The sequence below is a fragment of the Agelaius tricolor genome, unplaced genomic scaffold (genome assembly GCF_023055355.1).
Source record: "Agelaius tricolor isolate 1412-34295 unplaced genomic scaffold, bAgeTri1.0.p SCAF_49, whole genome shotgun sequence".
NCBI lineage: Eukaryota > Metazoa > Chordata > Aves > Passeriformes > Icteridae > Agelaius > Agelaius tricolor.
This window is the reverse complement of record NW_027269309.1, coordinates 1,950,173-1,964,832: the sequence shown is the minus strand read 5'-3', so window position 1 is coordinate 1,964,832 and position 14,660 is coordinate 1,950,173. Positions and strand designations below refer to the sequence as shown.

The 14,660-nt window shown below is 55.0% G+C and overlaps 1 protein-coding gene across 9 annotated transcripts in view; it reads left to right on the top strand.

The window, feature by feature from the left end:
- CHD6 (chromodomain helicase DNA binding protein 6) overlaps window positions 1–14,660 on the top strand; it is a 98,453-nt gene that overhangs the window by 63,607 nt on the left and 20,186 nt on the right. For 5 of the 9 annotated variants that reach the window (XM_071455512.1, XM_071455517.1, XM_071455515.1 and 2 more), the window contains 15 exons: window positions 426–512; window positions 731–880; window positions 1,162–1,283; window positions 1,909–2,152; window positions 2,579–2,755; window positions 4,296–4,439; window positions 5,194–5,449; window positions 5,903–6,113; window positions 6,618–6,813; window positions 7,335–7,499; window positions 7,894–8,073; window positions 8,889–8,999; window positions 10,280–10,482; window positions 10,884–11,078; window positions 14,368–14,535. In XM_071455512.1, the coding sequence (XP_071311613.1) occupies window positions 426–512; window positions 731–880; window positions 1,162–1,283; window positions 1,909–2,152; window positions 2,579–2,755; window positions 4,296–4,439; window positions 5,194–5,449; window positions 5,903–6,113; window positions 6,618–6,813; window positions 7,335–7,499; window positions 7,894–8,073; window positions 8,889–8,999; window positions 10,280–10,482; window positions 10,884–11,078; window positions 14,368–14,535 (2,609 nt within the window). Of the gene's footprint in view, window positions 1–425; window positions 513–730; window positions 881–1,161; window positions 1,284–1,908; window positions 2,153–2,578; window positions 2,756–4,295; window positions 4,440–5,193; window positions 5,450–5,902; window positions 6,114–6,617; window positions 6,814–7,334; window positions 7,500–7,893; window positions 8,074–8,888; window positions 9,000–10,279; window positions 10,483–10,883; window positions 11,084–14,367; window positions 14,536–14,660 lie in introns of all 9 variants that reach the window. The other 4 variants (XM_071455518.1, XM_071455514.1, XM_071455513.1 and 1 more) reach the window with 3 other exon arrangements.

The window sequence follows — 14,660 nt, the reverse complement described above, 5'->3', positions numbered from 1 at the left end:
CTATGCCAGGTGGGGCAAGAGGGAGGCAGAGACAGAGACCAAGGTGTCACCCCTTGCAGCCATGGGGTTCATTGGGTGCTGTGCACTGTGGTGGTCACAGCTCTGGATGCTGCACATCAGCTGAAGCAGACAGCTTAGGACTTGTACCTTTGGGCCAGATAGGCTGGAGAGGACATTCCTGCCTCCCAGCAAGGGCAGCACGGAGCATGTGACTGCTCTAAAGAAAGAGCTTTGCCTTCTGCCAGGTTCCTGCATCCTCCCTGCCCAGAGACAGATGTCTGTACCTGTGTCCAGGGCACTTGGTGTGTTGCACACAGCTAGCAGCATCCTGGGGACAGATGCCCCGCAGCTGTTTACTTGTGCCCATCTGTTTAACCCTGGAATCACCTTGAACTTACCTCCTGTTTTACTGTTTGCCATCACAGCCTGATGAGGATTTGTTCAACCCTGACTACGTGGAGGTAGATCGAATTCTGGAGGTGGCTCACACAAAGGACCCTGACACTGGGGAGGTGAGAGGCTGCATCTCTTGCCTGCCCCAAGGAGGGAAGGAGGGAGACGTGGCAGGATGCCCGGCCCCATGGTGTACATTGTGGGTCATCTCTGAGCACCCTGAGCCTTCCCAGCCTTCCTTGCACAGGTTTCCCTGTCTCCAAGGGCCCTTGGCCCAGGGTGGGTGGAGGGATGCTGACTCTCCCTGTCTCTGAGCCTGTTTCCCTCTGTGCTGCAGGAGGTGACTCACTACTTGGTGAAGTGGTGCTCACTGCCCTATGAGGAGAGCACCTGGGAGCTGGAGGAGGATGTTGACCCAGGGAAAATTAAAGAGTTTGAAGCCCTCCAAATCCCTCCAGAAATCAAGCACATGGTAACGTACCCTGAGGTAACGTACCCGGCTGGCAGCTCTCTGCCCTGGGCGCAGGAACTGGCTGTGTCCTGCCACAGTCCAGCAGTGCTGACCTTGTCCCAGGTGCTGCAGTTCAAGCCCTGTATCCTCCCCTCTGGAGGTTGGAGGGTGGGTTCCAGAGGCCAAGCCCTTGCTATGACTCAGCTGTCAGTGACTGTTTTGAAGTGTTGTCCCTGATGTGCATCCCCAGCAGTGGGATTTGGCCTCACTGGGCATTAGCATCTCCCATGGACCTTGTTCCTGCTGTCCCCTCCTAGGAGCGCCCAGCGTCCGAGTCTTGGCAGAAGCTGGAGAAGTCCCGGGAGTACAAGAACAGCAACCAGCTGCGGGAGTATCAGCTAGAGGGGATGAACTGGCTGCTCTTTAACTGGTACAACAGGTGAGGAGAGGCAGGAGCCCAGTGCTGCCATGAGCAGTCCTACTGGCAGCAGGCCCTGTGTGTGCTGTCATGGGAACAGTGAAGCTGGGGAGCAGAGTGGACAAATGGGCCTGACAGAGCAGCCACTGAGTCCTTCAAGTGCTGGAGCTGGCTGGCAGCTGCCAGAAACAGTGTATTTGCTTTAGCTTTGCAATTGAATTTTTAGGAATGGTTCTCCCTGGTATATATGCTGATGAGTCTTGGAGATAGTAGGGCTTAGCTATGATTCTAAGGTACACCTGGGCTTTTGGTACTGGCCAGGCTATTGGTGACTGATTGTGCAGCAGGCAGGTGGGAATATGCATGTTCTTGGCTGCAGCAGGCCATCAGATGCATCTTTCCCTGGCTCATGTGTACCTGAAAAACAGCATCTTTCATGCTGATTTTGAATCCATGATGTTACAAGAAGTTGGCTGGCTTACCCAGACATATTTGGGCTGCTATACCAAAGTCGCCCCACGCTCCATGCTGCAGGATCAGAGAGTGTGGGCAGAGGTGGTGTGCCTGACATCCCATCAAAGAGTTGGTGACAGAGTGGTTTCTGCCCCCAAGAGCCACCCTGACCTGACCCTGTCCGTCTCTGCAGGAAGAACTGCATCCTGGCTGATGAGATGGGGTTGGGGAAGACAATCCAGTCAATCACTTTCCTCTCAGAGATATTCCTGATGGGCATCCATGGCCCCTTCCTCATCATCGCACCTCTCTCCACCATCACGAACTGGGAGAGGGAGTTCCGCACCTGGACGGAGATGAACGCCATCGTGTACCACGGCAGCCAGATCAGCCGGCAGATGATCCAGCAGTACGAGATGGTGTACAGGGACACACAGGTACTGACTGATGCACACAGCCCTCCTGGCATGTGTCCCCCAGCCCTGCCTTCCTTTACTTGGGAAGCACTGAGCTGCCTGTGGAGCTTGTTCATTTGGAGAAGGAAAGATGATCTTTGCAGCCCCATTTGCTGGCATGGGCTCGGGTTGCACTGTGAGTGAACAGGCACAACTCATGCAGAACAGGGAGGGTGCAGCTTCTTGTCCAGGCCTATGTGCCTGCCCTGGGGCAGTGTCTGGTTTAGAGATACACAGCCTGTGGCCATCAAGGAGGCTTGCAGAAACCTGCCCAATGCTTGAGAGAGATTATTCTGGAGAAATTCCAGCTCAGAGTCAGATACTGACTCACGCTGATACTGTCAGGCAGGAGGTCTGACAGTGTGCTGCTACCCTGCAGGACTCAAGTTCTGGTTTCTGTTTCCCTAGGGTAACCCTCTCCCTGGGATCTTCAAGTTCCAGGTGGTTATCACCACCTTTGAGATGATCCTTGCTGATTGCCCAGAGCTGAAGAAGATCCAGTGGCGCTGTGTGGTCATTGACGAGGCGCATCGCCTGAAGAACAGAAACTGCAAACTCCTGGAGGGGCTGAAGCTCATGGCCCTGGTGAGCATGTCCTGCCCAGGTTCACCTGGGAGCAGGGTGGGCTGGAGATGGCCGTGGTGAGCAGTCAGATGCCACTGTCAGCAGCTTAGGCCCTGTGCCAGGTTAGAGGAAAACCATCTAGAGGGCCCCTTGATGGATGGGGCACTGGTGCCCTGCAGCCCTCACAAACTTCTTTTTGCCAGAGTGGAATATTACCTTCCCCTGTGCCTTCCCACGTGGGGGTGCTCCCTGCCAGAGCCCTGCACATCCTTGCAGCCCAGTGTAAGCTGCTGCAGCACATGGGGGCAGTTGCTGGCCAGCACTGCACAATACCCTTGGCCATGCTGTGTCTTGTGCCCTACATTGGGAAGGGCTGTGGTGTTCGAGATAGTTTCTTACTGCTATACAAACATGTTCCTCCATGCCAGGGGTGGGTTAACAAAGGGATCAGTGAGCTGCTCTGAGAAATTATTTGGATGTCCAGCTCTTTTCCAGCCCTGGGAAAAGCAGCATTGCTGTTAGCTGGACCAAGAACCAGCAGGCCTTTTGGGTCTTCCAGCTGTACTCAGCTTCCATCACACTCACTTGTAGGTGGGCCAGGCCTCTGAAAATAATTCATCTTGTGTAGTGCCCTGCTGTATTGTGAGCTTGGGTCAAAGCAGGGCTGCTTCTGGTCCCCCTTCTATGCCATCACCTCCCTTTGTACAAGTCCTCTGGGAGTCTCCCACCTTACAATCACCCTTCTTTTCTAGCAGGCCACTCCTGAGGACATTTCCTGCACTAGACTGGGCAGGAGGATTAGCCTGAGTAGGGAGTCCAAGGTTCTGACAGTGCTGGGACAGAGGAACTGGTGCACCCAGGACCAGCACCTGGTGGTGCCTAAAGCCCAAGCCCATGTTGTCAGTCATGGGAGGGAGAGCATTCTCCTTGAGGGATCATCTGATCCTCACTCTCCCAGGTCTTGGGGATTGTTCAGACCTCGTCTGCTTTTACTGCACATGTACCTACATGGTGAACCTCTAAGAGAAGCTCCCCTTTGTTCCCAGTGCGCAGTCATACCTGTCCCTGCTAATTTTGGAGCACCCTGCTGAGACTGTCCCTAGCAGCAGGCCACTGCTGCCCCTCGGTGTCCCATGGCTCTCTGTGGTGCTCCCTCTTGCTCTGTCTGAGCCCTGAAGACAAACATCCTGCCCCCAGCTGCACAGGAGCTTGGGCTCTGTCAGCGTCCCTGTCCAGCACCAGCACAGGCCTACCCAACGCTCTTGTGCCAGGGCAGGGCTGAAGCCTGGGAGCAGTGTGAGATCTTGAGTTTGGCTGTTGTTGCACAGAGCTGGACTGGCACGTGTGCATGGGAGTGTCCTGGGAGCCACAAGACAGTGTTGTGTGGCAGTGGCTCAGTCAGGGTTGTCACCATGGCCAGGGAAGCCTCTCGGTGTGTATGTGGTCCCAGGCCATCCAAAGTGCTTCTTAGGCTGGAAGACAAGAAGCATTGTGCTCTTGGGACATCTTCAACCCCAGCTAATGGGGTTGAGCCCTCAACCTGTTTTCTCTGTGTTCCCAGGAGCACAAGGTGCTGCTAACAGGGACCCCCCTGCAGAACTCAGTAGAGGAGCTCTTCAGCCTCCTAAATTTTCTGGAGCCACAGCAGTTCCCCTCAGAGACAGCCTTCCTGGAAGAGTTTGGAGACCTGAAGACAGAGGAGCAGGTACCTGGAGTAATGATACCAGTGACTTAGCACAGGCCACTAGGACACCTGGTGACCAAACCAGACATGCTTTCAGACATGTGCTTCATGGAAGTGGATAGGACTCCTCATACCAGGAGAAGCAAAGTTGTGACAGAGCCCCAGTGCTGTTCTGGGTAGAGGAGACCTGCCCCTGCCAAGGCAGTGGTCTGCTCCCAGCTGACTCCCTGCTGCCCTTGCATGCTTGGGTTGAACAGCTTACCTGCCTCTCCCACCTGGTCTGTCCCTGAGACCAACAGGAGTGCAAGGGGAATGGGGAGGTCAGTAGGTCCATGCGTCAACCCTTGTCAGGTTCCCCTGGAGAGCCTTCCTCCAAAGCTCTCCTTGAGTGTGGGTCATGGGAAGCTGCTTAGTTGCCTGGGCTGTCTCACTGCCTTTTGAATGTGGAAGTTGTACAAAGATTGTCATTCTGTGGGAGCAGGCACAGGCACATGAAACAACCACCATCTCAGCTACCATCCAAAGTCTCAGCTCTCCTCCTGCATAGACACTAAGGCTGCTGGCAGCAGAGGCATGTGGAGCTCATAGCCTGGGACTGGTCATGCCTGCCCCAAGGACCCCAGGCCCTGAAGTTGTCCTGGCTGGCTGCTGAGCAGCTGCTCTAGTCACCTTTAGTGGGTTTGCAGCATGGGGAGGCTCCAGTCTAGCAGACCCCTCTGCTGGCCCATGTGCTTCAGTGCAGGGAGGGCAGTGAGTGTCTGTGCTTGCTCTGCAGGTGAAGAAGCTGCAGTCCATCCTCAAGCCCATGATGCTGCGACGGCTGAAGGATGATGTAGAGAAGAATCTGGCACCCAAGCAGGAGACCATCATTGAGGTGGAGCTGACCAATATCCAGAAGAAATACTACCGGGCCATCCTGGAGAAGAATTTCTCCTTCCTCTCCAAGGGTGCCAACCAGCACAATATGCCCAACCTCATCAATACCATGATGGAGCTGCGCAAGTGCTGCAATCACCCATACCTCATCAATGGTGAGGGCTGTGCACAGAAGTGTGGGGGGGACACACAAGTATCACTGCAACATTTACTGTTCACTCCCAACAGAGCTTGCCTACCTGGGGAGCCAGCTCAGGCCTTGTGCCATCTGCTGATGATGTGGCAAAGCTCTGTCCTGTTGCTTTCCCAGGCAGCCCAGCTCCCTCCAAGGGCTGCTTGCTGATGGGCACCTTAGGGTCTCCTGAGGCTCACTGTGTTTGGGGGTGTTCCAACACAGGACCAGTGTCCCAGCCTGACTTACTGTGCCAAGAGCTGATGTGAGCCCTACAGAAGTTTAGTCCTAGGAGTGGAGGGTCTGCAGGAGGTCTCTAGCCAGCCTCTGTAGCTCTGACTGTATGGATTCTGTTGGTCATGCGGTCCTTTGCTGCTGCCCTGGGCAGCTGCACTGCCAGGCTTGCCAAGAGCTCACACCCCTTTTCACCTGGCAGGGGCAGAGGAGAAGATCCTGGAAGACTTCCGCAAAACACACTGCCCAGAGGCACCAGACTTCCAGCTGCAGGCGATGATCCAGGCAGCTGGGAAGCTGGTGCTCATTGATAAGCTGCTTCCCAAGCTGATTGCTGGTGGGCACAAGGTGCTCATCTTCTCGCAGATGGTGCGCTGCCTTGACATCCTGGAGGACTATCTCATCCAGAGACGGTTAGTACAGGCTCCAGCATTCACCACGGCTCCTCCACAGTACCTCCATGCACTCTACATGGAGTGGCAACAGCACAGGGTGGGGATTTGGCCATTCCATGCCCACATACTGATGGATCTGTTTTACCATGTACTACTGGTGGGTGTGGAGACCGCAGAGCTAAGCACTTCAGATCTGTCATTCTGTGTAGTCTAGGGCTAGTCCTCAGAGTGACCAGGTAAAAGTAGATCATTCCCTCGGTCCTGGTTCCCATGAGCCCCATATACATGCACCATGCATGGGGTTATGATGATTTTGTTATCATAAGAGGCACAACTTTTGGGAACAGCCACAGTGCACACAGGTTGATGGGGCCTGCACCTCCACCTGGGCACAGGTCCTGCCAGTAAGTCCTGGCTGGTGTGCCTACACAGCCTGGGAGAAGGAGCAGAAAGGGATTTGAAGGCCACAGACTCTTGGGGCCCTGCTGTGATTCTGCTCTAAGCTCTCCCTCTCTTGAGCAGGTACACCTATGAGCGCATTGACGGGCGAGTGCGCGGCAACCTGCGCCAGGCTGCCATCGACCGCTTCTGCAAGCCCGACTCGGATCGCTTTGTCTTCCTCCTGTGCACGCGAGCAGGCGGGCTGGGCATCAACCTGACCGCTGCTGACACCTGCATCATCTTCGACTCCGACTGGAACCCACAGAATGACCTGCAGGTAATGGGCTGGGCAGGGCCAGGCTGTCAGGAGGTCCTGAGGCACAGCTTCTATCACTTGTGCCAGGCAGGGACAACAGGGCAGCAGCACCAGCTGTACTGGGCAGGAGGTACCAGTCAGCATGGCTGGCAGGAATGTGGGCAGGGGGAGCAAGACATGGGAGAGATCACAGTGTGGCTCTGAAAACATGAATGTGCCACAGAGTAGGCAACACTGTGCCCATACCTGTTTTTGGAGTGGGTGCAGTGTTGTGTGCCACATCTGTAGAGAGCCAAGGCTCCAGCCTTAACCCTGTGTCCTTGCCTGAGGGTGCTGGGATCTCTCATTCCTGCTCCACAGCTGTGGAGGCTGTGCCAGACCCTGCCATGTCAGCCACAGGCAGGGAATGAGAGTGCTGTGGTGGATGGGAGGTGCTGTGGGTTAGGTGGGTGAGTGTAGATGCTGATGCAGAGTACCACAAGCCACATGGTCCTCATCCAGCTGGGCTCCCTGCGCTGACACTGTGCCCTCTGCACCGACAGGCTCAAGCTCGCTGCCATCGCATTGGGCAGAGCAAGGCTGTGAAGGTCTATCGCCTCATCACCAGGAACTCCTATGAGCGGGAGATGTTCGACAAGGCCAGCCTGAAGCTGGGCCTGGATAAAGCTGTGCTGCAGGACATCAACCGCAAGGGCAGCACCAATGGGGTAGGTGGCTGCTGGAGCGGGGCCAGAGGGGAGCCTCTGCAGGACATCTCTCCTCCTCCCCCTGCAAGTCACTGCCAGGTCAGAGCAGGGACTCAGCAGCCTTTGGGGAGGGAGAGCCCAGTCCCACACACTCGCACTGCTGCCCTTTGGCCTGCCAGACTGTTCCTGCACTGCCATGGGGATAGGGGACATGTGATGCTGTGTCCGGAGTGGTGTGGGCTGAATTTCCTGACAGTCCCTCAGGAAGAGTTTTGAAGTGACCTCTTTGCTTTAAAAACAGCAAGTCTGGATTGGCTTAGGGCCCTTTCTTCTGAAGCAGAGGGAGGAGCCTTCTCCTGTTGTGCAGTGGTCATGGTTGCTGGCCAGGTTGGTGATGCCCCTGTGCTTTGGGCAGGTTCAGCAGCTCTCCAAGATGGAGGTGGAGGACCTGCTGCGGAAGGGTGCCTACGGTGCACTCATGGATGAGGAGGATGAGGGGTCAAAGTTCTGTGAGGAAGACATTGATCAGATCCTCCAGCGCAGGACACAGACCATCACGATCCAGTCTGAGGGAAAGGGCTCCACATTTGCAAAGGTATGCTGTGCTCCAGTGGGAGGGAAAGGTGATTTCCCTCAGGGGCGGAGGAATGGGAACATGCAGGGCAGTAGTGGTCAGCCAGCCTCCTACCTGTGTGTGGAGACCTGTCCAACTTCCTACCTGTGTGTGGAGACCTGTCCAGCCTCCTACCTGTGTGTGTGGAGACCTGTCCAACTTCCTACCTGTGTGTGGAGACCTGTCCAGCCTCCTACCTGTGTGTGTGGAGACCTGTCCAGCCTCCTACTTGTGTATGGAGACATGTCCACGTGGTGGCCAAGCCCTGCTGTCTCAGTGTGCCAGTGAGACCTGAGGCTGTGCTGGGGCTGGTGTGGTCTCCTGTCTCTCTGATGGTCAGTAGAGTATTGAGGAGGGGCCACCAGCCTGGCAGGTGATAGAAGGCTGCCTAGAAGGGTTCAGCCATGAGGGCTGGATGGTGGCAGGACCCAGCTGCTGGGCTGCATGATGCCCAAAGCCAGGTGCTGCTGTGCCATGGAAGCTGTGTGCTGTGGGGCCTGACAAAACCCCCAGAGCTCTGTGCTATGCTTTGGCTAGTGCCTGCTGGGACCACTAAGGGCCCTCCTCTTCTTGCACAACCCAGCCTCCATTTACAGTGGGTCAGGCATGACTGCAAAACAGAGGAGTTCAGCTCCCTCAGGCAAACAAAGAACCCTCTGGCATGTAGCAGCTTAGGGTGTAACATCCCATAGCAGCAAGACTGTGCACTCAGACTGGCATTGGGGGATCTCTGTATGGGAGAAGGCACACCTGGATGGTGGGTTGCACCCCGTTCACTCCTCTTCTTTCTCTCCTAGGCCAGCTTTGTAGCATCAGGAAACAGAACTGACATTTCCTTAGATGACCCCAACTTCTGGCAGAAGTGGGCCAAGATAGCAGAGCTCGATACAGATGCCAAGAATGAGAAGGTAGGATGCAGTTTGTGGCCCGTGTGCCCTGCAACTGATCTGACACCATGTGGCCTGGTGTCCAAGTGTCCAGGGTGCTGCATGCTTCCTCTAGGCTCTTGAAGAGGTTTGTGTTGGGCATCAAGAATTACTGCAAGGGAAGATTGACCCACAAAGGCTGGCTAAAGCCCTGATTTATTTAGCCACATGTTGGTCTGTGTCTCCCTGATCTTTCACGGTACTCAGTCTGTTCTCCTAGCTACTCCCAACAATCTCACCCTCTGCTTGAGAGCATTGTCCAAATGCTCCTTGAGCTCTGGCAGCCTTGGGGCTATGCCCATTCCCTGGGGAGCCTGTTCAATGCCCAACCACCCTTTGGGGAAAGAACCTTTTCCTGATGCAGCTCCAGTCATTCCCGTGGGTCCTGTTCCTGGTCACAGAGAATAGAGATTGGAGCTGCCCCTCTGCTCTCTCTCCTGAGGGCAGACTGGTGCCTCTGCCTGTCAGGAGGTAGGAGGGGACAGATGGGATCCCAGTGCTCTGCTGGCCCTGCTGAGGTGATGGGCTTGGCTGCAGCTCAGGTCTCTATTCCCAGCTCCTCCACCAGGCACAGGGTGCTGCCACTGGCTCCAGTGCGGCCCCGAGGCTGCCATAATTCCAACTAAGGCAGCAGTGCTGTAAGAGATGGTTTTACACAGCAGCAGGAGGGAGGTCCTGCAACTCTGCAGAGCTCACTGCTCAAGCTGGACTGATGGGAGAGAGTGTGTGTGTGTGTGTGTGTGTGTCATATGTGCCTGAAATCCAGGCAGATTTACATTACATTAATTCATTCAACAGGGTGGGGTAAGGAGAGGGGGCAGGTACATGCTATTTAATTTCATACTGCTTCCTGCTGCACCTTCTTGGAAGCTGCTTTTCCTGTTCCAGCCCACCTGTCCCCCTGACGCAGAGATTACACTGCCTAGAGCACAGTGCTTGGCACAGGCACTGCAGAGAGGGCCAGGAGTGACTCAGAGCTGAGTCAGCTGCTGGCAGTCAGACATTTGGACACAGAAGGGGACTGATTTTAGCCTGTCATCAGTCAGGCTGAATTTTGTGCTGGTCAGGAGTTGTCACTTGTGCAGGCAGAACTGCACACAGGTAACTTGAAGCAGGCATCCTAGTGGGAAGGTGATGGTCAGCCGCAAGACTGGCAAGCCAAGAGCCAGAGGCTGAGCAGAGCCCAGGTGACAGGAGCCAGAAGAGCACATAAAAGTGTTTCTGCCTGTACCTGAGAGTGCTCTCTGCTCTGTCCATCACAGGAGAGCCTGGTCATCGACAGACCCCGGGTGCGGAAGCAAACCAAGCACTACAACTCCTTCGAGGAGGACGAGCTGATGGAGTTCTCTGAGCTGGACAGTGACTCGGATGAGCGACCCACGCGCTCACGGCGCTTCAACGAGAAGACGCGGCGGTACCTGCGGGCTGAGTGCTTCCGTGTGGAGAAGAACCTGCTCATATTTGGGTGAGTCTCACCCATGTGAGAGCACAGCCACAGCCTCCAGCTGCCCCAGTGCCCATGTGCACCCGTTGGCTGCACCAGCTACTTCCTGCCTGTCCTGCTTGCTGTGTTGCCTCCTTCCAGCCGTGACCCCGCTGGTGGGACCTGGGCTCTGAGTGAATGTTTGGGATGGAAGAAGAGTTAGCAGGACAAAGCTGGCAATTGGCACTTCCAGAGTCTGCTCCTGCTTCTTCCCTGTTCAGTTCTGTAAACCTCTCTCCGTCTCTGCTCCTGTAATGTGTGGGCAAAACGTCCCCGTCTAGGGGATCTGGCAGGGCTGTGCCCCCACAGGAGCTCCTTGAGAGAGGTGCCAGCAAGGTCTCTAATTGCACAGGAGTGTTCACTCTGTGTTCCTGCTGTTTCAGCTGGGGACGCTGGAAAGATATCCTGACCCACGGGCGGTTCAAGTGGCACCTGAATGAGAAGGACATGGAGATGATTTGTCGGGCCTTGCTGGTGTATTGCGTCAAACACTACAAGGGGGATGAGAAGATAAAGAGTTTTATCTGGGATCTCATCACGCCGACGAAGGATGGCCAGAATCAGGCTCTGCAGAATCACTCAGGTATTGCGTGTTCTCTCTGCCATTGCATCTGTACCCGCTGCCCTGTGCCAGTCTGTGAGACTGAGGCTGCAGAATTCAAAGCAGAGCTGATGGAAACAGTCTGCAAGTGTTTGTGCTTCAGCACTGCAATTCTCTCTGTGCAGAGAAAGAAGCTTCCATGGAGCTGACATACACACTGACCCTCAGAGCCAGCAGCAGGGGCTGGCTGAGTGAGGGAGGCTGTTTTCTGTCTTTCAGTGCAGAGAGAGCCTTGTGGTGGGAACAGAGGTGCTGCAAAGTCTCCTCTGGCCTGTGAATACTGTTGTGGTTCCCCTGCACAGGGAGGTGCTGGGCAGTGAGCTCATGAGCACCAGTGACTGTATGAACATGTTGGGTGTGATAGGGATGAGGTGATGATTCCACTCAGGGCATGGACATGCTCAGGCTGCTCCTCAGGGCCTCAGAGGGCACAGCATGGATGTGGTGCAGGGCCCTGCCTCTGCCTCTGGGCAACATGGGCAGCTGCACCAGGGAAAGCTGGGGGTGCAGCTGAGCATCCATCTCACAGCAAGTCTGTGGGTTTGGTCCTCATATAGACCATTCACTTAAGAGCTGGACTCAGTGATCCTTATGGGTCCCTTTCAACTCCGAATATTCTGTGATTTTGTGATTTCCCTTTTTTTTCCCCCGTTTTGTTTCCCCTCGTCATGGTGTTTGTCCCTGACCTACTGGTCTGCAGTGCCTGCCCTGATGGGTGGAGGTGCAGTGTTGGTTTGTCCTGAGACTTATGCAATGCATAAGTGCTCCCCAGGAGATGTCTTCTCTCACTCTGTGTAGCAGGACCCTTGTCCTAGGCCGGGCTGTGCTCTCTCTACTCAGAGGCAGTATGTCTGAAGTTCACATGTCACATGTCAGATCTGTAATTGCATCTGTTGGCTAGAGGTGTTGTGTAGAAGTTCCCAGTGTATCCTCAGCTTCAGACAGGTCACCCAGAGACTTCCCAGCCCTGCTCTCCCTCTGGCTCTAGCTCTGCCTCAGTGATGGACACTGCAGATTGGCCTCCCCACCTGCAGCACAGTGCCTGCTCTCTGTAGGCTTCCCTGGGACTGGGGCAGCCATAGAGCCCACCCTGTGAATGAGGCAGCCACAGGGCTCTTTATCTGTGAGCACAGAGTGGCTGCTGGCTCCCTGCATCTGGGCTTGTGACCTGGGACATGTGGTCATTGCCTGCTGTGCCAGAGGGCTCTGGCTGACCTTGCAGCACAATGCCTGCATCCTGTGGCTCTCAGGACAGGTAAGTGGGGCTGGGGAAGGCCACAGTGTCCCTCAGGGAGTCAGAGCCCAGCAGCCATGTGCTGTTTGTTCTGTACTTGTGATCTGTGGCACAAGGTGAGTAGTGACGAGGCTGGAACTCTCCAGACTGCTTTTGATATCAGGGAGCTGGGCTGAAACCTGGGACTTATGTTCCCAGATGGTGGAGCACAGGGAAGGCTGTTTTGGAGTGGTGATGCTGCTGAGCACCAAGTGCACCATAGTTGGTGCTTAAAACCAACATCATCATTTCCTTCTGTTTGGAAGTGTCCAACTGGCTTTTGCAGTGTGACCTCCAAGGATGTGGCTTTTGGTGTCTGCTCTAAGTTATTCCAGTCACCTCCTGCAATGGGAGTCACTTTGGCAGTGCTGCTTCCTGCTCTTGCCCTGCTGCTTCCTTGCTCTGAAGCTGGGAGTGGGCTTCAGAGTCCTGTGGAGAGCAGAACAAGAGTCAGAAGCAAATAAACTGCTGTGAGTGGACTTGATTTAGATAATGCCAACTAATGAACAAGCCATGGTCTCAGCAGATGGTCAGGATTGCTTTAGTGCAAGAGCATTGATTATTGACCAGCAAAGCCACCAGGAGCTTCTCCATCAACTCCTTAGAATGGCTCTTCACACCTGTTTAACCTCTGTGTTGTCTGGGCCAGAGGAGCAGCGACACCTCAGCCTGACGTCAGGAGCTGGAGAAGAGCAGAAGCAGCAGAACACTGAGGGCAGAGCAGTGCTCCTTCCTCTGTCAGGAAGGCCTTCAGCAGTAACTGCTGTGGTTCCCCAGGCAGCCTCAGGTACCACTCGTGTCTGCAGAGAACTGACTGGACAAGTCATGCCCCATCCCTCATGTGCAGAAAGGAACAACAAACTTAAACCCTTGCTGGCGCATCCTGGAGCTCTTCTCCATCCCTCATCCATGTGATCACAAGGGGTGGGCACAGCACCCAGACAGTCCAACTCAGAGCTCTGCTCTGATCTAGCACCATTCCTGCCTTTCATCCTGGAACAGGCCAAGCTGCTGAGGAAGCAGCATTTGCCCAGAGTTCATCAGGCCAATTTGGTGCTGGGGACAGGAGGCCTGGTGCCTGTGCAGGCCTCCAGCAGGCAGCTGGGCCACAGCCCTTGTCCTGTCATGGAGGTGCAGATTTTATGCAGGAGTTGATGACATAGTGACGCTTTCTCTTCTTCACTGGTGTTACAAGACCAGACAGATGGGATGGGACTGCCCAGGCATCCTTTCCCCTTCATGTTTGCAACTCCTACCTCAAGAGCAGCTGCCCAGGGAGGCGGCTTATCCCTCTCTGGAGACTCCAAACAACAGTGACCCCACCAGGAGTTGTTTCCATGTTCTGCGGTGAACTCACACCTTATTTCAAGGTTGAACTCTGTTTAATTTTCATCTCCAGCCACTGGATCTCATTTTATCTTTGTCAGGCAGATGGGACTGCATTCCATTTCCAGTTGGTACCTTAGCACCCTTGCAGCCATGCAGTTTCCCCCCAGCCCTGCTCCAGATGCATGGTACAAGAAACAGCCCTTACAGATCAGATCAGCAGGTCTGCTGCTCTTTGATCATTTGGGAGCTTCTTGTTTGAACTCTTGTCCCAAAAAACTGTTCCCATAGAGTGACCTTTAGAGGTGCCTGTACTGTCTAAGTCTCCAAGGGCTATGGCCAGGACCAAGGTCCCTTCCCTGCTTCATTCCTTTCCGTGTGATATTTTTGCACATGGGGCCATGTTATCATTTGAGCTCAACGTAGCACTGAGAACACACAGCAGTTTGGTTTCTGTGGTGATCCCCAAGTTTTTCACAGAGATGGACTCTCCCATACTCTGCGTTTGCCCCATGCACTTGCTCTCCTTGGCTCTCCAGGCTGCAGCTGGGAGCTCTGGCCGGGCTCCTGCAGCTCGCAGCTCTGCTGCCCCACCCGGCCTGCAGTGCTAGAGGTGCCTGGCAGCAGTGCCCGGCCGTGCCCGCGGTGCTCACTGGCTGCCACTCACTCCTACAGGCCTGTCAGCACCGGTGCCCAGAGGCAGGAAGGGGAAGAAGACGAAGAACCAGATGCTGCTTCCTGAGATAAAGAACGCAGACTGGCTCGCCACCTGCAACCCCGAGGTGGTGCTCCACGATGACAGCTACAAGAAGCACCTCAAACAGCATTGCAACAAGTGAGTCATAGAATCATGGAGTGGTTTGGGTTGGAAGGAGCCTTAAGGAGCATCTTATTACATTACCCTGGCCAAGGACAGGGATACCTTACCTTATCCCAGGTTGCTCCAAGCACTGTCCAGCC